The sequence below is a fragment of the Nestor notabilis genome, unplaced genomic scaffold, assembly GCF_000696875.1.
Source record: "Nestor notabilis isolate BGI_N333 unplaced genomic scaffold, ASM69687v1 scaffold13716, whole genome shotgun sequence".
NCBI classification, from domain to species: domain Eukaryota; kingdom Metazoa; phylum Chordata; class Aves; order Psittaciformes; family Psittacidae; genus Nestor; species Nestor notabilis.
In genome coordinates, this window is record NW_009932484.1 from 7,158 (window position 1) to 29,588 (window position 22,431).

At 40.9% G+C, this 22,431-nt stretch overlaps 1 protein-coding gene across 1 annotated transcript; it reads left to right on the top strand.

Annotated features, from left to right (window-relative positions):
* The first annotated feature begins 4,454 nt into the window (after nt 1-4,454).
* On the top strand, nt 4,455-13,329 carry G3BP1 (GTPase activating protein (SH3 domain) binding protein 1). Its single transcript, XM_010016421.1, is given in 11 exon segments — nt 4,455-4,552; nt 4,892-4,973; nt 5,354-5,527; nt 6,175-6,265; nt 6,747-6,840; nt 7,209-7,413; nt 8,155-8,256; nt 8,836-8,947; nt 9,381-9,506; nt 9,614-9,723; nt 12,219-13,329. Coding segments are annotated over 11 exon segments (1,398 nt in total). The 5' UTR covers nt 4,455-4,457; the 3' UTR covers nt 12,426-13,329.
* The last annotated feature ends 9,102 nt before the right edge of the window (nt 13,330-22,431 follow it).

Here is a 22,431-nt window from a genome sequence, read left to right on the forward strand (position 1 = left end):
ATCTGGGTGCTCTGTAAGCTCTACCAATTGGTATACATAGGCAGGAGTGTAGTATCAAATGAGTCCCCTTATAGCACAGGAATGGCCAAAAGGAAATCATGTGAAGTGCCATAGGGTTATTCTGTGTATTTGCTGTGTAACATTCCACAGATCAAATAATTATCATATATTGCAGTAACTTTGGGGTTTTGAGACTCTTTCTTGGTATTGAAATGCAAGTAAAAAAATCTGGAAATTAAGATGGCAGAGAGCAAAGACATAAGGATAATGTTGGAAACTATGGCCTGTTTAGAATATTCTTCAGTGTAAATTTTAACTTTGTCTTTCTGCTAGTACTAAGAATTTTCTTGATAGAAGTTGTCTAAAATTGCCACACTTAAGGAAGTGAATTTTGGGATTTTCTGACCTGTTCTATTTCAATGGGATCTGGTCCTCTGGCTTGTTAAATCAGGTGATGTGGGTTCTGCAGTCACGAGTTGTTCTGGGTGCCTGAATGTGGTGTGATGTAGAGAGCTTTTTGTTGTGTAGGAAGCCTGGTAAAAACAAGATTCAGTCTAAATGCCTTGTCTGTTTCAAAAATGACTTGAGACAGCACTGGTTAGTTCACTTTCCCTATGTAGCAGTTTGGTGATAAAATACTAACCAATGCTGGCTGTTAGATGTTCTGTGAGTATTCTTTTTCTGAATCCTATGATCCTAAATCTGGATTTGCTAATAGAGAATTTACATAAATGGCTCTAATTTACATAACCAGACTAGAAATTCAGTGCCCAGCACTGATATTTCTGCCAAGTAGGAGCATTGTAACAGATGGTGGAATTTTCCACCAGCCAGGTGATAACCACTGTAAAGGAGGTATTTGTCTTCCCTTAAATCTCTTGGCTTAAAGGGCTCAGTTATGTTACAGAATTACTCTAGTGTATTTGTTATAATTTGATTTATCCAATTTGTTTTACATATATGAAGTAATATAAATGCATGTTTATGAATAAATCTTAAAATAATCTGATTTTCAGTGTTTCCTGTCAATTTTCACCCTTTCGTCATTACCTCAAATGACATGAAAATGTGTCGATAAGCTTCTGTCAGGAGCAATGCAGTGGCAGCTCAAGCATTTGGTACTATTATGCTCTGTGCAGTAGAAATGCAGTATAAAATATTCGCAGTTATTCTTGGGTCAAGGAGTTGTGGAGTAATAATTTGCTGCTGAGTGGTAGGAAGCAAATATTCTCTCTGGAGATGCTTGGCTGCTATCATTCAGGTTGTGCTGGCTGGAGAACAGGAACAGATGGCAACTGACAGTGTAGCAGCAGGAGTAAAAACAGATTGTTGTCCTCTTGATTAGGTCACATAAAGGTTTTTCCCCATCTCTTTTCAGATCTGCTGAATGAAAACTAGACACTTTGCTACTCCTCCTTCCTTGTTAAGAGTGAGTTCTGATAAATTTGTCACACTTATCAGTAGAGAAGTCCTTTGATTATTTTTTTAGCATGTAAATATGACAGACATAAGCAGCACCAGACACTTCACTTTTAATGTCTTCAGTACAGCCTTGGGAAACCTCAAAACAGCATTGAAGATGATGTGCTAGTGGAGTAATCAGGTGAGGACTCTTTCACTGAAAGGAAATGTGAAAGAGCTTTTGGTGAATGAGCTGCTGAGCTTTAAGTGCTTCAGGTAACGGCTTACCATTATGTGAGGATGTCAAGCTTTGTACATTCATAATCTAAAAGCAGTTGACAGTAATTCTCAAAATAGCTTGATGCAGCAGTTAACAGAATTGAGTGGAAAACTTGCCTATTGACATCTATAAGAATAAGCTTGAATTGCAGGGGAAACTAGAAATGAAATGTACCCCCTGCACCTTCTTCGCTCCCTCCTTCCCATCCCTCAGAAAAACCCCAAACAAGCAGAAAAGAGTGAACAAGCAAATACATATGCTCTTCTGTGCAGGGCTCTTGTTGTACTCTGAACGGTGGTCTTGGGGAATATGGTAGGTCTGCTTTTCTAACTGTAAACTCAAAGCACAGAGGCAAGTCTTTAGCTGTTGTGGAGCAATTAAGTCTGACAGTGTCAGTTAAGTTGACTGGATCTAAACATACAGGTCTTGCCTGTCTGCTGTTTCTGCTCCTGCTGCTTTAGGGTCATCCTGCCCCTTGTAATGATTGAGCTTCACAAGTGCGTGACAGGAAACAAAGTGAAATGAGGAAGTTGGCAGTGGTACCCACAACTTGCCATTACTTTGCCTGTGGTGTATTTTCTTACCATCTGATAATATTTTGTGGGGGATCTAATTTAACATGCACTAGAAAGCAAACAAGTTCATATCCTTGAGGTTTTTGTTCCTTCAGACTGTGCTTGTTCTTGGAAATATGTATCTGTAATACATTATGCTTACAATTCCAGAGGCTTCTTTTTTGAACCTTAAGCTGCATACCTCCCAGGGTAGAAATTTGTGTACTGTATCTCCAGCTAAGCTGGATGCAGTGCATGCTGACCATTGCTGGGAGTTTGGGTGTGATCACATCCTCAAATATGTTCTGCCAGTATGGTTAAACATTGTCTTGTGATTACAGTATGGTGGGTGTGAGACCACAGTTTGAGATGTAAGGAATTTGCCAAGTTTATTCGAACTTGGCTTTGTCCAGAAGACTAGTTTCCATGTAATCTTTTTTTGTATGTTCTCTTTGGGGTTTGAAGCTTCTGCTCTGCATTCCTTGTACATCCAGCAGCGTGGTTGTAGCTTTCTTTGCAGGCCTATATATGGTGTGCATTTGAAACTGTCACTGTAATAACACTAACCCAGTAGGTCACCTCTGTCTTTTGAAGCTATAGTCTGTTGTCAGTTCTTAGCATTTAAAGGACTACTCTGAAATTCAGCAAGTGTAATGAAAGTGTCAAGCAAGAGCCTTGGATGAACTGGGATGAGGCTTAGTACAAGGGAGAGACAGGCTGTTTTCCTTTCCCTCTTACTTTGTTTAGATGATAGTTGTGGGCAACTCTGTTTACCCAGATACAGGATGTTGTTATGTAGAGTAATGAGAAAGCTTGTCCCAACATAACTGCCTAGGCATGAATCCACTTAGTTGGGCTTTTTTTTTTTTTTTTTTTTTTTCCTGTTGATGCTGCCACTTCTTGGAGTTATTTATATTTGTGCAGTCTTAGATATGAAAGGAGATCAGTAAATGATGACTCCTGAATTGTTTTGCAGAGTATGTAGTGTACTGGATTTGATTTGCACACAACACCTCAAGTATGTGCATTATGACTTTGCATGCCATGTGTTTGGGAAGAAGGGATTTGGGGTCAGTAATGGGGAGAAAGTTCTTCCATCTGCTACATGTGGCCTTTTAATGCCCTTTTGGTTAAAGTCTGCTTGACTTAGTGCAGAGAGCACTTTCTTAGCTCCTTGCTGTCAGCACTACAGGGCCTGAATAAGTTGCAGGAAAAGTTAGTTCTTGTGTATTATCTGTGATACGTCAACAGCAGAACTAAGCACCTGTTCTGCTACCTTTTGGTATAATTGAGTATGAAGCAGAAAATCTACTTTTGTTTCTGTATTAGGTAGCAACAGCATGGTCTGATTTCAGTGTTTCATTACCAGTTTGAACCTATTTTGTGTGAGTTTAACCAGTGTGTATGAGTATTTGAAAGCAAGGAAACACAGGAGTGCAGTTTAGTTTTGACTGACCTGGACTGAAGATGCATGCATTGTGTAATCCACCTGCAAAGACTTCCCTTTTGTAACTTAGATCCATGGAAATTAGGTAGAAGGTAGCTAGATTGCTTTGTCTCTGGGCCTAGGTGGTGCTGTTCACTTGACTGATTACTTGATTTAAGTAAGAGGTGACTTGCTGAGTTTGGAAGCAAGGGAAGAGCAGCATGTATTTCTTTGTAGCATAGTAATTCTTATATAATCTGATAGTTCTCTACAGTGCTTGTCACTGTCAACCAAGGAGTGCTGCACTGCTGTAAAAATAGATTGGACTCATGCTGACCTTTTAAAAATACCCCTAATACACTAGCACAGGCTTTGCCTTAGAACATCTGACTTTTAATTCTGATTGTGAAGCCAAGTGAGGTAAGTAGAACTTGGATTGACTGTAAATGACTTAGCCACTTAACAAATCCTCTTGAAGAACCATACTTGCTTGCCACCTACTTTACTGAGGGTGTGTAGAATGATTAAATGCTGGCATGTTGGGGTAACCTCCCTCACCGATGTTGCTTCTCCCACTGCTGGTTTGGTACCCAGCAGTCCTCTCCTCAGCACTGAAGACTAATGACTCTGAAAACACATTGGTTAAATTGTTTACTGTGGTAAAACAGCTGATAGGTTTTGGTGTGTGCTTTCCACTATGATTATGTGGCTTACGCTATCACTGTGATCAGCAATGTGAAATGTTTGTGGTTTATGGAGCTTTTGATTCTTCCTCAGTTTTCAGTTGACCAAAGAAATGGTGATGGAGAAGCCAAGTCCCCTGCTGGTCGGGCGGGAGTTTGTGAGGCAGTAAAAAAAAATTCTGAACCAAGCACCTGACTATTTGCACAGGTAAAGCTCTATTTCACTTTGAGCTGGTTTTCTGTGTGAATGCCTTAGTTTGTATGTTAAAATTGGTGAATAAGCTTGTTACCATGTCTTGGCTTACTATCTGTGTTCTGGTTGTTAGTGGAATGATGCTAGGTATGTATTCTAAGCAAAAAAAAAAAAAAAAAAGAAGAAAAATATAAATCAAGAGCGTATTGCTTGCTACTTCTAATTGTGTGGCTGTATTTTAATAATTCAGATAGAAAATATGCTCAAGAGTGTATTATTCATAGTGCACTCTAATGTAGAGGTTCAGTGTTCTTACATAACAAAGCTTAGTGTTAAAATATTTCTTTCCAACAGGTTTTATGGGAAGAACTCTTCTTATGTCCATGGGGGCCTGGATTCCAATGGAAAACCAGCTGATGCAGTCTATGGGCAATCTGTAAGTACTTCTAGAAAACCTTGTTCTTTCCTTTTCTTTTTTTTTTTTTTTTTTTTTTTTTTTTGGCACCTTTGTGGTTAAGAAGAGACATGCGTCTGCCTGTGATTCGTACCCCTTTGTCCAAGTGCTTTCTGTCAAAAACAGGGAGAGAAAACTGCCTAACTGTAAACTGCATTAGTTACGCAAGATATACTTCCTTTATTGAAATTAATAATGTAAAATTGCTTGCAAAGTAGACTTGAAGAGCACGCTGCAAAGCTTTTTCTCTAGAGTTAGGGGGAGTATTCTGAAACAATACTTAATGTTTTTGCTTTCTTTGAAAGCTGCTCATTTAGCACAAGTGGCTTCTGCAGTTCAACCTGTATGCCATTCTTTCATAGGATATCCACAAGAAGGTGCTGTCATTAAACTTCAAGGATTGCCACACAAAGATTCGTCATGTGGATGCCCATGCTACTCTCAATGATGGTGTTGTAGTCCAGGTGATGGGAGAGCTCTCCAACAACATGCAGCCTGTGCGCAGATTCATGCAAACATTTGTACTTGCACCTGAGGTATGCTGTAGTTAGTGCTAGTGCTATTACAGTGCTTCTACTACCATGTCTAATACCACAACACCTTTCTGGTTCAGTGTTAGAATTCAGGGTTAGACTGGGAAGGTAACTTATTACAAAATTCAGCAGTAAAATTCTGCAGATTTCTTAGGAAATACACACCTCTGTATGGTCATATATTAACCTTGGATATCATGACTACAATTGTAAGTATCCTAACTTTTGGCTGCTAGGTATGTGCAATGCTTATTTTTCCTTAAGCATTTTTAAAGTTACTTTATCTTTGATTTGCCCTCCTAGCAACCTGTCCTCTTATTGAAAAGAACTAGTAGAAAGAGGAAGATGCTTCCCGTTGTTTGAAGAGACAGGTTCCAGACTTTCTTGTTGTATAAAGTGATGACTTAGCATTAGAGGTGGCTCTTTAGATAGACACTTTTTTTGAACAAAACGGATCACATAATTAAACATCATAAAAAAGGAGTATTGCAAGATCACTTTTCAGCTTGACTTGGAGCTAAGAATGGATTTAGGCCCCAGAAAGTTCTCACTCCAACCTTTTCCATGTTGTGAGCTATCAGAATTAAAAGCACTAGTACATTACTGCAGTTGATGTAATTAAACTGGTTCCTTCTTTGATTTGCTTCTAGGGTTCTGTTGCGAACAAGTTTTATGTCCACAATGATATCTTCCGCTATCAAGATGAGGTTTTTGGTGACTCTGACACTGAGCCTCCAGAGGGTAAGCAGAAGGAATTGTTGGATGGTTCTACTGGTATTTGTTTCTGGGTCTCTATCAGTATTCCCAGACCAGTGGAAATTTTCTTGCTGGAGAAGGCAGATCAGCATTAAGCTTCATGTTCTTCAAGGCTTTCTCCTTGCACTACAAGGAGTTGTGACATGCTGATGATTATTTTTCTGGCATATTTTGTTTCTATTAAAGGAACCGTAAGACTTACTTTGGCAGTCACAGTCAGATTTGTAGGCTATAAATCTGCTTCTCTGAAATGTTTGGAACATGTTGTTTGACTTTGGTCAAAACTGAGTAACTGAAATGACAGCAGAAATATGAGAAAATGTCTGTGTTCTGTGTCACATCCTAATAGTGCTTCCCCATGGCCTCTTTGGCTTTCACCTGCATGTTGTGGAAGATGCCCTGCATTTGAACCAAGTATTAAAGATGTGTGTGTCTCTTGGTTTTTCCCTTCTCTAACTTCATTTAGAATCAGAAGAAGAAGGGGAGGAACCTGAGGAAAGACAGCAGACACCTGAGGCTGTTCCTGATGATACTGGTGCTTATTATGAGCAGGCTGTCAGGTAATAATACCTTGTTATGAAATCAGGTGTTCTGTAAGCCAGACTGCTTGTAGAACAGGTCAAATGAATTTATTGCTACTTCTGATTTCCCTTTTTGACAGTCCAAATATTTCTGCTTATTGGGCAGCTGAAACCAAAGTGCTGTTAGGCTATTCCAGTAGATGTAGTGTTTTTGCCGCTCTAATATAACATGAGGAACTTGCATCCCTGCGTAGTGTGGCCTTATTTATACAGATTAGCTTTGTTCTTCCTCTTGAATGCAATGTGCCTGACTTCAGTACTAGACAAGCAGCATGTCTTACCACCCAGTAATAGTATCAATAGAATACCACCTCTTTTTTTCTGTTTTTTATGGTGCTGTGTAATAGCAATGACATTGAGGAACACCTGGAAGAGACTGCTGCAGAAGCAGAGCCTGAGGCAGAGCCGGAACCCGAACAGGAAGCTGAACCAGAGGTGCAGGAAGAAAAATCTGAGCCTGTATTAGAGGAGTCGGCTCAAGAAGAGACTGTGGAAAAAAGTCCTTCTCCAGCTCCTGCTGATCCAGCTCCTGCAGTGCAAGAGGACTCCAGGGTAATGACAGTGGGTGGCTTTTTTTCTTTAATGTTGTGGTTTCATCAGTATGTTTGTATCTCCTGTTGTCTTACAGAGCATGATCTATTTTCTGGCCAGAGGATAGATAATTTGCATTTAAATGCTCTGTGTTTCCCCCTTCCCTGCAATCCCAAATTGTTCTTAGGACCAGTTGCCTCCTTCACATTAGTTCCTATACACCAACACATAGTTAAAATTCTAGCTAGTAACTAGTTGGTTAGAATACCAGGAGCTAAGATAAGGCTTTGTGTGTTTGGTGGGTATGGGAACTGTAACAGCAGTGAGAGGCTCAGATTCTTTGTTTGTAAACAGAGCTGCTGAAAGTCTCAACAGACTGCAGCCAACATGCTGAATTGGGAAAAGGGGTGAAATGCAACTTTATTTCTACCTGGGGATTTTTGTCACCCTTCAGTGATAAAGGAGGCAAAAGTGGACAAATGAGTGAACAAGAAACCAATACTTTGATTACTATTGATGTGATACTTGTTCTTAGGGTCCTCTTTCAACTCCACATAGAACTTAGAAATAGGTGACACTAAGTCTTTTGAATTTAAATGATTTGAAGGAGGTTGTGGGGAAACTGCTAGTGGCTGGATCCCAGATTTCAAGGACAGGTTAAAATGAGTTACTGTCATTCTGCCTGTTAGCTGTACTATGAGGAGTAGATTTCAGAAGGATAAAAACATCTGGAGTTGAGTTACAATCTTCTCTTCTTTTAAGACTTTTTCCTGGGCATCAGTAACGAGTAAGAACCTTCCTCCCAGTGGAGCTGTTCCAGTATCAGGAATACCACCTCATGTTGTGAAAGTACCGGCCTCGCAGGTAGGAATCCAGCACTTGGAAAAGTAAAAGTGCTAAACTGGCTGATGGTAAACTGAGGTGGGGAAAAACATAGTGAAATCTACTTGCTTATGATTTGAATTAAAAATTCAGTGTTTCCTGATAGACTTCATACAAATGTTATTCCTTGGCTTTTGTGTTGAGAATGAGTTGTTTCTCATGGGGGTAAAACAGCGAATGTCCATGCAAGTGCTGAGTTTCTGCCATCTGAAATGATTGCACCCTCTTAACAAAAGAGGCAGCTTTTCCTTTCCTGCCTGTTACAACCTATTTGTGAATGAGGTTTTGTCACAAATCAGTTTGTAATACATTCTGTCCGTGTACCTGCCACTGCACTTAGGGCAAATATGATTTATTGTACATAACTATGAATGGTGTGACTTTGAAATTCTGTCTTAGTCAAATGGCATGCTTGCTGTTAGTGTGTAAACCAACATGCATTAACATGCGTTTTAGTCACAAGTGGAAAGAACTACGGTTTTTTCCTGTGTTTTCAGTTTATTTTATCAACAACTTGATAGTGAGCTGTTAAAAGCTGAACTTTACCATTGTTTGGTACAGCCCCGCCCTGAGGCAAAGCCTGAATCTCAGACCCCACCTCAGAGACCTCAGAGGGATCAGCGAGTGAGGGAGCAGCGAACAAGCATCCCACCACAGAGGGGTCCTAGACCAAGTAAGAGACACTACAAAGAATAAGCTGGGTTTTGCTATTTGATGGTTTGGGGGAAGCAGTATCATGATTAAAGCCTTTAAAATCTCATTAATTCTGCCAGTAAGCAAATGATTTTTACTACTTTTGTGGATATGGTTATTTTAGATTATCTTGGTCTGAATGTCTGGCAAGCTTTAGAGCTGAATCTCACTAGCATTCAATTGAAGTATCTGGGTTTCTACTCAGGTGTGTGGCTTCAGGTGATAAAAAGCACCTTACACTTGCTAGTGTAAAATGCTTGCTTTTTTAATATAAGAATGAATAAAGAATGTGAATTCTGATTTTATTTTATTTTTTTTATAAGGTGCTAATTCTGACTTTGGCTTGGTGTTTTGTTTTTTTTTTTGTTGTGGGTACTGGCTTTTCTTACACAAGTTTTACTTTTCTGTTCAAGTTCGTGAGGGTGAACAAGGCGATGTGGAAACCAGACGGATTGTGAGATACCCAGACAGTCATCAGCTGTTTGTTGGGAACCTTCCCCATGATGTGGATAAATCTGAGCTGAAAGACTTTTTCCAAAGTAAGTTAGTTTCTTTGCTGTGTCTCAGGGTATGGGGGTTGTAGCCATCAGTGTGGTCAACAGAGCATTCTAATGTATGACCCAAGAACTTGGCTTTTCTCTTGCAGGCTATGGCAATGTTGTTGAACTCCGCATCAACAGTGGTGGAAAGCTCCCCAATTTTGGGTTTGTGGTGTTTGATGATCCTGAACCAGTTCAGAAGATCCTTAGCAGCAGGGTAAATAAACTTCTAGTCAGTGAGTTTTGATCTGTTAATACCAGGCATTGTTCTTCAGGTTAACAAGAAAAGATTCTACTTGGTCCCTTTGGCCTTTCTTGAGCATATTAAAGTAGGTGTGATGTCTTGTTATTGATGTAGCTTATAACAACTTAGGTGAACATGAATTTATTCATTATAAAGCCTTTTTCCTATAGGAAACTGCAGAACTGTATGCAGGAAGCAGGTAAATAACTTTCAGGAAGGCAAGGTAGAGAGCCTGACCCTATAGACAAGCAGAATCTTCTTTGTCAAAGAGTTTGAAAGGGAAGAGCTATACTAGTGTGCTGGTTGAAAAGAATTTCTTCTACCAAAGGCAGGAGGTACTTGCTCAGCTTGTTACCAGTGATTGCTAATGCAAAATGTGCATTGTATGACTGTATAGTGTGGTAGTTAAAACATCTGGATGCAGTGTAACACTGTGCATTGTCCTTGCTTACAGCCTAGCTTTTCACCAGACTGGGACATCCTTTGTTTTCTTACTATACAGCAGATTTGACAGTATATTTCTCTTCTTCAACTGAAAGGTAACTCAGGTGCAGATTTGTAAACCTTGAGATTTGGTCTGAGTTTGGGCTATTTCATGTGGCCAGACACCTTTAGCTGTTGGATGCCAGCAGCATTTGTGGCAGTGCTTAATGAGTTAGTGTGCATGAAGCCCAGCAGTCCTAGAACTCCTGCAGGAAGCTGGCAGTTCAAGATCAGAATGCTGATGGAGAGTTGCTTCTGTAAGTGCTGTCCTACTATTGGGGGGTGAGCAGTCCAGTGTGGTCTAGGATAAAGTTTAAACCAGGTGATTTGAAAACAGTGCTAAAAGTAGGTTGAGTAAATCTGGTTGATTTTGGCCTGAATTGGTGTGGGAACAAGTAATACAGCAACAGTGGGTCCTTAAGCCATTTCTTAGCTGCAGGTAATGTGTGCATATCTTCAGCAGTGACTTAAACTTGTGAGGGAGAACTTTAGTTCTCAAAAATGCAACTTCTCCAAGTTCCAGACTTCATGTCCAGGGAATATCAAAGACATGCTTAGCTAAGGGATTTTTGTGGCCTTCTACTTGTTTGCTTGTTCAACTGGGCCACCCTGTGTAACTGGAGCCAGAGAAAAGAGTGAGTGCTGGCTTCCAAGTTAGACTTGGAATGTGTAATGGTTGGTGCACTCAAAGTATCTTTTTTACAAGCCTGTGTAATTGCTTAAGTTATAATGGATGGGCATGGTTTTCTGAAATAAGGTATTTATTTTACATGGGCTTGAGTCTTATAAAAGCAGTTTACGCACCCACACCTCCTTACTCTGCTTTGAACAGCACTAAATTCTCTCTGCGGTGTCCACTGTGTGAATTGTTTTGCAAACTGGCCCAGTACTTTGAGCAGACACGTCTTGAAACAGTAGGACTCTTTTTGGGATAAGCTTTGCTATAAATGAGTTTAAAAGGCTTTGGTAGACTGTTCGCCAGTGAAGCTAAACCTAATGTCTGCTACCTGCTGTGAAACGTGTGAGTTTACACTGGAGTTAGTAATGAGGCTGTAACATGATGCTTGGATCTAGCTGATGGCTAGGGGAGAGCAACATGTTTCTTCCTTAGATCTGTTCTACTGAACAGACTATAGAAGCAGAAGTGAATGACTAGTCTTTCCATATGATGGGAAAGCATTGTGCCTGTGCCAGCAATGCATCCTATCTTTCGTGTTCTTGTTTGCTATGTAGCTGCAGGAATAACTTGAAACAAGTGAGTCCTTATTCCTGTATTTTGTGGATTCTTTCAGATTTCAACTTTTAATCTTCAATTGAGGTTTGTGGGATGTTGCAGTCCTGCTCCTCTTTGTTCTTGTTTCAGTGAGATTTCCCAGTCAAGTGACCGCTTGTCACTGGAATTCTAAGAAATGGAACTTGACTGAAGTGAAAGGCCTGTGTGGTGAGGTGGCAGAGGGGATCTGACACTTTTCATGCTGTAAGGAAAATCAGTTGGGATGCTGCATGGTGGCAGACTGAATTGCCACGTATTACTGGAAGACGTCTAAGAAACAGAACTTGCCTGAAGTGAAAGACTTCACTGGCCTGTGTGGTGAGGTGGCAGAGAGGATCTGACACTTTTGATGCTGTAAGGAAAATCAGTTGGGATGCTGCATGGTGGCAGACTGAATTGCCACGTATTACTGGAAGACGGTTACTGTTAATAGTTCCATTTCTTTTCTAAAAGGTGTTAGAATACTCAGTGTGAACGGAGATTGCTTTTCAAGTGTCAGTTTCGCATCTGTTTTTATACCTTCTCCAGTAAAGTCTGGATGACTATTTGACTATTTTGTTTGACTGTTGCCACTTTCTAGTAACCAGTCATAAAGCACTTCAGTTATCTCTCTTGGAGAGGAGGATGTAAGACAAGGTTGCAGAAATCTGCTTGACATTGAGCAGTTACTGGCAAGTCATTAATGAAAGCACCTTTTCTGCTTTTGTTGCAGCCCATCATGTTCAGGGGAGAGGTGCGCCTGAACGTGGAGGAGAAGAAAACAAGAGCTGCCAGGGAGGGTGACCGCAGAGATAACAGACCACGTGGACCTGGAGGCACTCGTGGGGGGCTGGGAGGTGGGATTCGAGGGCCTCCACGTGGAGGAATGTCCCAGAAGCCAGGATTTGGAGCTGGAAGGGGCATCGGGCAACGCCAGTGAATGCATCACGGATGGTGACATGGTGGCGCAAACCCTTTTTCCTGCAGATTTGTGAATTTCAGCCTTGGGTATCTTGGAATGTGGCCCTAGCCTGTTATAGACTGCTACGTTTGATACTATTTTGGCCCCTTTTTGTTTGTGTTATGGTTTTGTGATTTATTTTTTTTCTAGTCCTTGTCCCAGATTCCAGCTTTGTGGAACAACGCTTTAGGAAAAGTGGATTTTAAAAAGAACAGAACTGAATTTTCTTGTTCACCTCAAACTTACGGACTGGATTTTTTTGGTACCAGTGGTTTTTCCTAAAGGAATGTCTCTTTATTTTTTTTCTTTTTCTTTTTTTTTCCTCCCCCCTTTCTGCTGAATTCGGGTGCATTTCAGTCAGTGGAATATTATTTCACGTGCATGCGTTCACGAGTCTGTAGGAAAACTTAGTACTTGGCAAGTATTTCAAGGGCAGAAAAACAAAACTATTGTTTTATTCTTTGAGGGTCATGAGAACATCCTCTGCTCCGGGGATACTGCCACTTGAAAAATTGACATTCACCTTTCTCTTTGTGGCGCTGTAAAAGTGGAATAATGGGTATCCGTAGAATCCTTTTTTCTTTTGATACATGATCACGGAAAGGAATTGGAACTACTGCTTTACCACTTTAAAATTTTGGATTGTGGGATAGGTTTTAAATGTCTAGAACTTGACTCTTAAAACGCTTTTCCTGAACTTGTGAAAATTTTTTATTGAAATAGGGAGGTTTTTTTCATGTTTAGTTTGTATTTGTATAAAAAAAAAAGCAAAATTGTTGTGCCTTCTATTTATCTCTCATTCCAGTCTTGGCAAATTGTTAAAAAAAAAAAAAGGAAAAAACCAAACAAAAAAAATAAAAAAGGTCTAGATTTGCTTTATCAAGTTGAGAGTATGTTGGAGTTTTTCCAAGGGTTTTCCAAGGTGGTTCTTTCAGTTACTAGGTTTACTAGGTAAAGGTGGGTTATAGCTGATGGTTTTTAATACCTTCTGTTCATCAGTTTGTCTGCATTTAAAGAACTGAAAAAAATACTTTTTGGATGCTGAATTTAGTGACTTGAGGCTGGGCAGGCCCCATTACAAATGTTACAACTGAAGTACAAATACCTCTGTCACATCCTTTACAGTTCAAGCTGCTGTATGTAATAGTTTTGCAGTTCAGGCATGAATTTCATCCCTTGCTTCTACCAGGTCTGAAGTGATTGGGTGGCATTTTTGTCACAAATACAGAAGGTGCTTGTCTGTCCTGGTGTTAAAGATGTTAAGCGCTTTCCACTGTCTGAAAGAAACTGAAAATAAAATCCAAAACTGGGTAATTTCAACTAAAGGTCTTGTAAATTATACTGCACAAAGCAGTACTATTTCTTGTAATGTGTGGTGTTAACCAGCTGGATGGAAATGGCAATTTTGAGTCTGTACCAGACCTTCAGAGCTCTTGGTGATAGAAAAGTGCTGCTTAGTGAGTTTGCTTAACGGTATCAGGGCTCATTGTTTCTGTGTTTTCTTGATTTATTAATATAATCGCTGTGCGTATGCAGTATATCCCTCTTGACCTTTGCTTGCTTTAAAGCTTGAGCGAAGCTGCCCTTGCTCAAAGGGCAGGTAGGTATTACCTGTTCCAGAACAGTAAATTTTTGCCTTTTACTTACCGAACTTAGTGGTCGAGCCTGGTTGTACTAAATGTCAATAGAGTTTTGGTTTCTATCTTCAGAGTTGTTAAACTATGTGTCCCTTTCTTCCTTACAAATGTTTTTTCAGATTGACTTGCTTACAGTCTGTTTCTGAAGACCCAAATATCTTAGTGAACTGGAGAAGAGCAAAGTGTGACAGCAATAGCTGTGGTATGCTCTCACAGCCAGCATGCTGGAAGTACATACTGCTTCCTCTTGTGGTAGTAACTGGTATTAATTAAGAAGTTCTGCATTTTTTGTATCAGGAATGACTGAGGTGAAGCTATGCAATGGAAGTCTTTCACTGAATCTCTTGTCCTTGTTGTTTGTGATGTTTTTTCCTTCTCATTTGTTGGGTTTCTAGTGTTCTTGATGTTAAATCCAAGACTGCAGTAACAGGCTGCTGCTTCAGATTTATCAAAGTGCTATTAATGGAAGCTTTTATAGCTCTTAACCAAATCTGCAAAAGCACCTGTAAGCCTGAAACACCATTTCTGTAGTGGGGGTTGAACAGTTCTGGCACATTGTTGTCTGGTTTAAGAAAGAGCTGAGGAATGTCAGTGAAGAATTCAAAAACCTATGAGGTGAAGTGTGTGCTTGTTTTCATATGAATCATACTCTCAGTATGTTGACCCAGAAAGTGATATTCTTGTCCAAGATGACAGGCAAAATAAAATATTCACAGAAAAATTTCTTGGGATGTCTTGTAAAGAAATGCTTTTCAAAAGCAAGTTACATTGGAAGCATCTTGAACAAAATGTAGTGACTCAGTATTTGCATTTTGGTTGTTCTGTGACTAGTTAATAGCCAGGTATACTGTCAAATGTCACACTGCCTTTTTTATTTAAGCCTCAAGCCCTTCTGTTTCCTCATTGCTGTGCAAAACCTCAGCATCTCTTGTCTAAGGTCTTCAATGCTTTGCATGCATTAATGGTGAAAGATGGCTATGAAGAAGTCATGATTTGATTCACCTCAGCTGGCTGCAGCGAGTTAAATAGTTACAGGATGGCCAACCTCTAATAACCAAGGTAGTCTTAATTCTTTCTAGAAAGAAATTACTACAGGGAACTCTCAAATGACTAAGGCTGTGGTCTCCCTGCTAGCACCTCCACTTCAGTTGAGAATGAGGTGGTGTTTGCTGAAGTGCTTTTGACGTCCCAATGCTCTGCAGGTAGTAGGAAGTGGAGGAGAGTTGGTCAGATCCATTATCAGCTGCTTTTGCACCCACAAAAACCACTTGGATGATGTAGGGAACATTGATCCTTACACCTTAATAATCTGCCCTTCTGAGAGCACAGAGGGGTTCTTGTATGACTAGTGATCTGGCTGATCGTAATAGTATAAGACAAGTAGAAATTAGACTGTTTTGTTTACAGTAGTATTTCATACCACCTGAACCAAAACTGGAAGCCACACTGCCTTTGCTGCCCTTTCTTTGGTTAAGGGCACTGTAAAATTAAGTAGGCTTAGTTTATCCCTTGTGCAGGGGAAAACTGGAGTACTCTTAGGTACCAGCAGACTTACAGGGTGCTGGTGTGTAAAGCTGAACTGAAATGTTTTGGTGTTCAGGACTTCAGGTGTGCAGTTGAGGATTCAGGCAGGGATCACCTGTTTGTGCTGCAGGGCCCTCTTTACAGGTTCTTCTTGCTTTCTTATGTTAAGAATCATTTGCTGAGAGCTGAAGCTCTAGTGTTCCTGGGTGTACACTAGCCATATACTGTGTGAAGGTGGTGGCCATACTGTTGGAAATTGGGCTTTGAAGAGGGGATTTACTCCTGGAGTATGAAACGGCCTTTGTTGTAACAGTTCTGACTTGAATCTGAATGAGAAACATTCTTCGCCAGTGCCACATGGAGTCGATGCCCTTTAGATGTGCGAGTGTTTTCCTTGATGAAAAAGATGGTTCTGGGTGCAGGTATGAAGATTTGGAGCTGCTGATTCTGCACATAGTGGAGGAACGTTTTGAACAAAACGGTTTTTAACCGTTTCTTTACACACTGCTGCCTGTGCTTTAGCAGGAAGTAATTATCTTGGTGGTTGTTTCATCTCCCACCAGTACCATTCTTACACCAGCTGGTAACTTGAAAAACTGCTCTCCTAAGGTCTTGATGATAATGTCTTGAATGTAGAAGATAGGACAAGGGGGTTTGTTAATAGCTTGTCTGGTTATGAGACATGCAACAATTGAGTAAAATGCTTTCAAACTCCATTCCTCAAAGACAGCAGATTTTAGAGTAATGGTGTGTTCTCAGAATAGACATGGGAGGCAGGATGTTGTCCTTCTATTTTCTGTTACAAAATGCTACTTGCCAAGCCAAGTGGGATCTGCTGTTCCACTGATGATATTTCAAACTTGACAAAGCACCTGACTGTGGATGGAAAAACACTTTATCCTGTCCATCTTGGAGATTTAGCATGAGTGGCTATCCTTTAACATTCTGAAATGTCATTTTGGGTGTCTGAAGGTCAGTTCATCTACTGAAGAATTTTAAGGTTATGTATAAATAATGCCATGTCAGAGCTTGAAAAATGGTACATGAAATACCTTTTGGTTTTCTTTATATGAACCCTACACCCAAGCAGCTAAGCTCCTTGCCGACCTGTTTCAATTTGCACGAGAATTTAAGGCATATGTTGCCTCTAATGAAAGTATTGCTGTTCGTTTGTGTCTGATTTTAAAATCCAGGGTATTGCAGAGACAACATGAACAGAGCTTTCTCTTTGGGTACCTGTTATTGCGTGAAAGGCCAGAGCAAATCAAGGTGTCTCATAGAGACTAGAGGTGCAATATGTCCCTCTTTGGGGGGCAGATAAAACTTGCTTGTTCTGCCTGGACTTGATCTTGAATCCTGGGGAGGATGGCTAACAGTGTGTTAGCCAAATGTGTTTAACCTTGCAAGAGTCTGAAATAATAGGGAACAGTTCAGGAGGCTGATACTGCTGCGGTAGGAATTCCTTTGTGGGGTGGAGCTCAGGAGGTCACAGATGGGAGAGATTATTCTTCAGAATAAAAGGCTTAACAGTAAAACTGATCTTCTGCCTCATTTCCAAGAAACATTATGTTAGCACAAATGCAGCAGCAGTGCGGGCTGCAGTGTGGAACCTCTGGCACTGAAAACCCATGGAGAGAACTTCAGAAAAATCTTTTATTGGAATGGGGATGAATGTATGACTCAATAAATAGATTTTATGTACATATAACAGCAGAAACTTTACATTCCATCTTCAAACTGCTGAAATAAACTTTCCTTTTAAAATTTTTTTACAAGACAGAAAAACAATCTGCCACTGTTAGTGTGGTCATGCAAATTGTATAAGTTGAAGTTTATTTCATCATGATGTAAAAGTGCTGCTTTTAAGGAAGCAGTTGCTTTGCACTCTAACCAATGTAGCAAAATATCCTTAAATGGAGTGTAAGGCCATACCAATTTTGTATATGTATCTATTTATTATAAATCCATATAGAAAAGACAGGGAGGTCCCTTTTTAAGGGGAGTAGGGATAAGATACATAAGCACTTCATGATTAAGCTAGTTCATTCTCTTTGAAGGGTTTTACATCCAAAGTTTTGAGCATGGGTACACTTCATGTTCTTTCTCTGGTCTCTCCTCTGTTCTTTAGGAGAAAGTAGCATGAAAGTTAATAAACATTGACTTTTTCCATTAATTTTTCAGACTTGTGTTATTGAACCAGTAGAGCTCGTCAGCACTTGAGGTGCTTATTTCTCTCTTTTTTTTTTTTTTACCTTAACTCCAGTGATTAATTCTTACTCTGAGTACTTTTCCAGTTATCTCCTGTGAGATGCTGATATTTTAGCACCCATCTGTAAGGAAGAAAACTAAACCAGCTGAATGTGAACTTTCAATGCCTATTTTAAAGAAGCTAATTTGAAGTTAAAGGGAGGTGAATTTTGTCCTTTTAACAGCAGCTCTTTTTCCTGTGCTTAAGAGAGTTGGTCAACCTGGGGCAGTTTTAATGCTACTGCTTCTTTCTGAAGCCTCAATAAGATTGAAGAAGGAAAATGCTCTGGCTTTGCCAATCCTGTTCTGATCATGAACAGACTTGAGAGATACCTGTATCCTGGTAAGTTTTTAACAAGCACACCAACAAAATGCAGAAGTAATTAAAATCTGGGTTTAGTATTTACAGAAGAACAGTGATAATGGGCTCTGATGGATGGGTGTGTCAGGAGGGTATAATCCTCTGTGAGAGGGTTTATCTGTTGGCAGACCCCATGGTTTTACCCTGAGCTACCCTAGGGAGCGTAGGGTGACAGGTATTGCCCTTTCTGGAGGAACAGTGAGTGCTGACAGAGGGATGGGGCAGCCTGTAACATCTCATACTGTGGCTGATAAACCCAACCCAAGTCTTCTGTCAGAGCCCGTGTCCCTGATACAAACAGCACTGGCGCTGTTGTATTTTGGAACAAATGAGCTGTAAGTAGAGCTTTGGAGACAAAGATTTTCTTCATACAAATGGCTGGGATGATGGGAGAGACAGAAAATAGGTCAAAACAGAGACAGCACTTAATAGGCTTTTTTTCAAAGTTTTTTGGGAAGTAGTCTTTCTAGATAACAGATTTTGGGGAGTTTGACCAGTAAGGTGGATACTTCTGGGAAATGGAGACACTGTTTATCAAGGACACAAGGAAAACCCTCTCTAGGTGCTGAACTGCTCCCACTTCAATTTGTATGTTTTCAACTAGGAAACTGCTGTGTCTGTGTGTGTTTGTATCTCCCCTCCAAATTAAAACCCAATGTGCAGCAGTTGTCCTGAAGAGAAATAGCTTAAGTATTTTTATTTTTCTTCTAAAGATAAATTCATTTACAAAATGATGTAAATGGGTGTGCATTTATTGGAGGGGAGAAATTCCTGGATCCTCCCCTCCTATTTTTTTTTATACCATTTAAGTGTAAGTTTTTCATTACTCCTCAGTTTTAATATAATAAGCATGATACGCTGTACACCGTGGTAGGATGTAAGTAGACAACACAGTCCATAGTATGTCACAGTCCACAATGATGTTAGCCTGCTTATGGCTGTTGTTTGATCTTGGGTGGGTGGTTACGAAACAGCTGCTTGGGACAGGCTTGTGCATCTTCAGGATTCAAAGGCTGCTTCCAGAATGGTGTTCACCAATGCTGCAGGGATGGAAAACCGCAATGAAATGCACTGACCTTTGCATGTCAGGCCATTTTTGGGTTAACTCCTTAGTGTGTTACTTCATCTTTACATCTCTCTAGATCTCTTAATTCACTGAAGTTTTACTCTTTATGCGTGTGTGAATGGCTTTTAGCACAGTTGCAGTCTATTTCAGTTCTTTTGAAGCCGTCATCTCCTTGCTGCAGCTCAGTAAGTCTGTGAAAGAAGAGGTGAGCTCTGGCTGTGATCTGTGCTGTCAGTATGTCACAGCCAGACTCGGGAACCACACAAACTTATCTTCTTGTGTATGAATCCCATTTCACAGCAGGCTTGAGATGCTCCAGGTGGTACATTTTTCCAAGATAATCAATTCCACATGCATGTGGTGAGTCACTTGGCCTTTGTGCCTTAATGTCTGTCTGTCACCTCATGTGCCTCTGGAGTCAGCTTGTCTCCTGACCTGCCGCATCAGTCATCGCAGGGAGTGCAGTGCTGATTGTATGGTGAAGATGCTCTGATGTTGCAGTAAGCAGCAAGATGGAGCTCAAAGGCAGAGTTCAAGCACAACAGGTCGCTCTTCCAAGCAAGGGGAAGATAGATCACATACCTGGCTCTCAAATTCTCACATAAATATTGCTGTTTGGACCTTAGTGTTTATTTTGCAAATATTCCATTTTGGATTCTCCCGCAGCTGACAGATCCCCAAATTAACCTCCTGTCTTGACCTGATTTAAGGAGGGATATATTGACCATATCTTTGAGATGCATGTGTCTTTCAGCTGCCCTGTCCAGTTTAGTAACCCTGCTCAGTGCTGGAGCACTGTGAAAGGATCATCAGGCCTCACAGGAGGTGCTGTTTTTACAGTTCTCCACTTCGAGTAGGTTAACTTAGGGATTTGTCAGCTTGGTCCATGCTGATTTCCCCGGCTTGTTTCTGATCTAAGTGAAAGAATACAGGTGTTTTGGGCAGAAACATAAACAGGTCTGGGAAGAGAGGGACAGAAAGGAAACAGTACACATTCTGTGTAGGCAAAGGCAGAGCAGAGTGTTTCAAAACCCTTATTAAGCTATTTCCCCAGCCTAGGCAAGCATGAGGTAAAGGAACTTGTGCTCCCTTCTTCGAAGACATTGTTAGGTCAGCCTCTAGTTGAGTGTTTCTTGTAAAGCTGAGCTCTACTGCTGTGACCCTTAGCACTGGCCACTGTTACTTAAAACCACAATGAGAGGATATAACAACAGAGTAACTCATTAGTGCTGTCATTTTCTGGTTGAGTTTTCTTTTGGTGGTGTTTTTTACTCATTAAAAAGTGGGAATGATGGCAAGCAGAGGCTGTTTGTTATATTTATGCCTGTGAAGGGACATACAGGTGTCTCTCAATTTAGGTGTTGCAATTGATCAGCGAGATGCATTCCAGCACCTTACATTACAGAGGTTGCCCCTTCTCCACTTCCTTTATTTTCTGGTTTATTGAGCTTTGTTGTTAAGGTGACACTGCCTATGCTGTACTGTAAGTCAAGCTTTATGACTTTTCAACCCCTCAAAGAACAAGCAGCAGTATTTAAAGCCTCAACTCCCAGGAGGACCACATGGACTGGGATTGCAGTTTTAATGCTGTTTGTGTGTGCATTAAACACATTTAAGTGTGACTGCACTTGCTACAGTGAGGAGTAAGTACTACAAGCTCCTGTGTCTTACAGTAGTCTTGATCTGCTCTTCCATTCTCCTCTCTGATTCCTGCCCTCACTCTAATCTTGGGTAGAGAGCTGAATTTCTAGAGCTCCTCTACTTCTAACGCTGCAGCCTTGGAGGAGCAGAGCTGGCCTAAAGTTGTGGTCACAACATTGTTGTTTCCACTCACCACACATCACAAGCTCCCAAGCTGACCCTGTCTCTCAGGGGCTCATGTGTTGGTTCTTTACGTTGCCACAAGAGCTGTGCTGAGGACACCTTTAGAAACGTGTAAGTGGATATCCAGGAGAGGCTGCTGAGGCACTGCCCCTGGCACCATCTCTGCACTATTGCATAGTTCTAGTTCAATAAGGGTCAGTATCTGGAGATTAGGTCAAGCAAGCCCCAATCCTGCTATTGTTGGAAGTAATGGCTTGTTGATCTCCACAGGGCTATGAAAGCACAATGCTGATTTAAGCAACATGTACTATCAAGCCTCCACTATAATTGTGACTGAGGATCTCTTCACTGCAAGGTTGATTCAGGCTTGAACTTGGAGCTGTAATTTAGTGCCCAGATTCTGTGGTGTGCTCAACCCTAGCCAGCTGGCTCAGCTGTCTGCAGCCTAAAGCTTGATTCATGCAGCAAAAGCTACTTGAGAGCTCTGTGCCCCTCAGACCTGACAGCTTCAGGCCAGCTCTACCTGTCCCTGCTTGTGCCAAGCTTGACTCACCTGCATAGCAATGACATACTTACAGCTTTATGCCAGTGCACATAGTTAATGACAGTACCTTGTGCCCCAGCCAGGCTCAGCCACATTCCCTGGGTAGGTGACAGAAGGTGTCCTTGTTTGGCTTAAGCTACTTATGCAATTCAAGTGGCAAATCTATAAATAAAAGCTAATTTCAAGCCAGGCTGATGGCTTATTTATGATGATATTATCCTATGCCCAGGAAAAGATAGATGATTACTGGAAGTGCCAGCATACTTGAACCTCAGGCTGGGAACAGGTACTGGGGTTTTGTATTCTCTCTTCTTGCTGAGAACTACTGTTGGGAAGCTGCTGAGGTCCCTCTCCCTTGTGCTTTTTGTGGCTGGCTTCTTAGTGTTGGTAGGAGCAGTAGCAGTGCTAAGCAGAGCCTGCATGCCCCAGCAGTGATCCTTTGCGTGCTGACGGGAGTAAACCAACAATGAAGCTGTCTCTGCCTTCCCCTGAAGTGGCAACATCCCTCGTGCTGAATCTTTTCCCAGTCTATATACTATCCCTGTACATGGCCCAGGCCAAACCCAGGCTAAGCCATCTCCAGTACTGCTGGGAGCCTGCCCTATCCCAAGATGGGCTTCAGCATGCTGTCTGTGGTAGACCCAGAAGCAGGAATATCACAAACCGAAGATTCCCTTACAATTTCCACACGGAAGCCTGTCAGTAAAGTGCATGAGGGCTATAACTTAGGCTTGCTAGACTTAATGTTCACAGTTACTTGGTATAATCTCTTAATTCCTGCT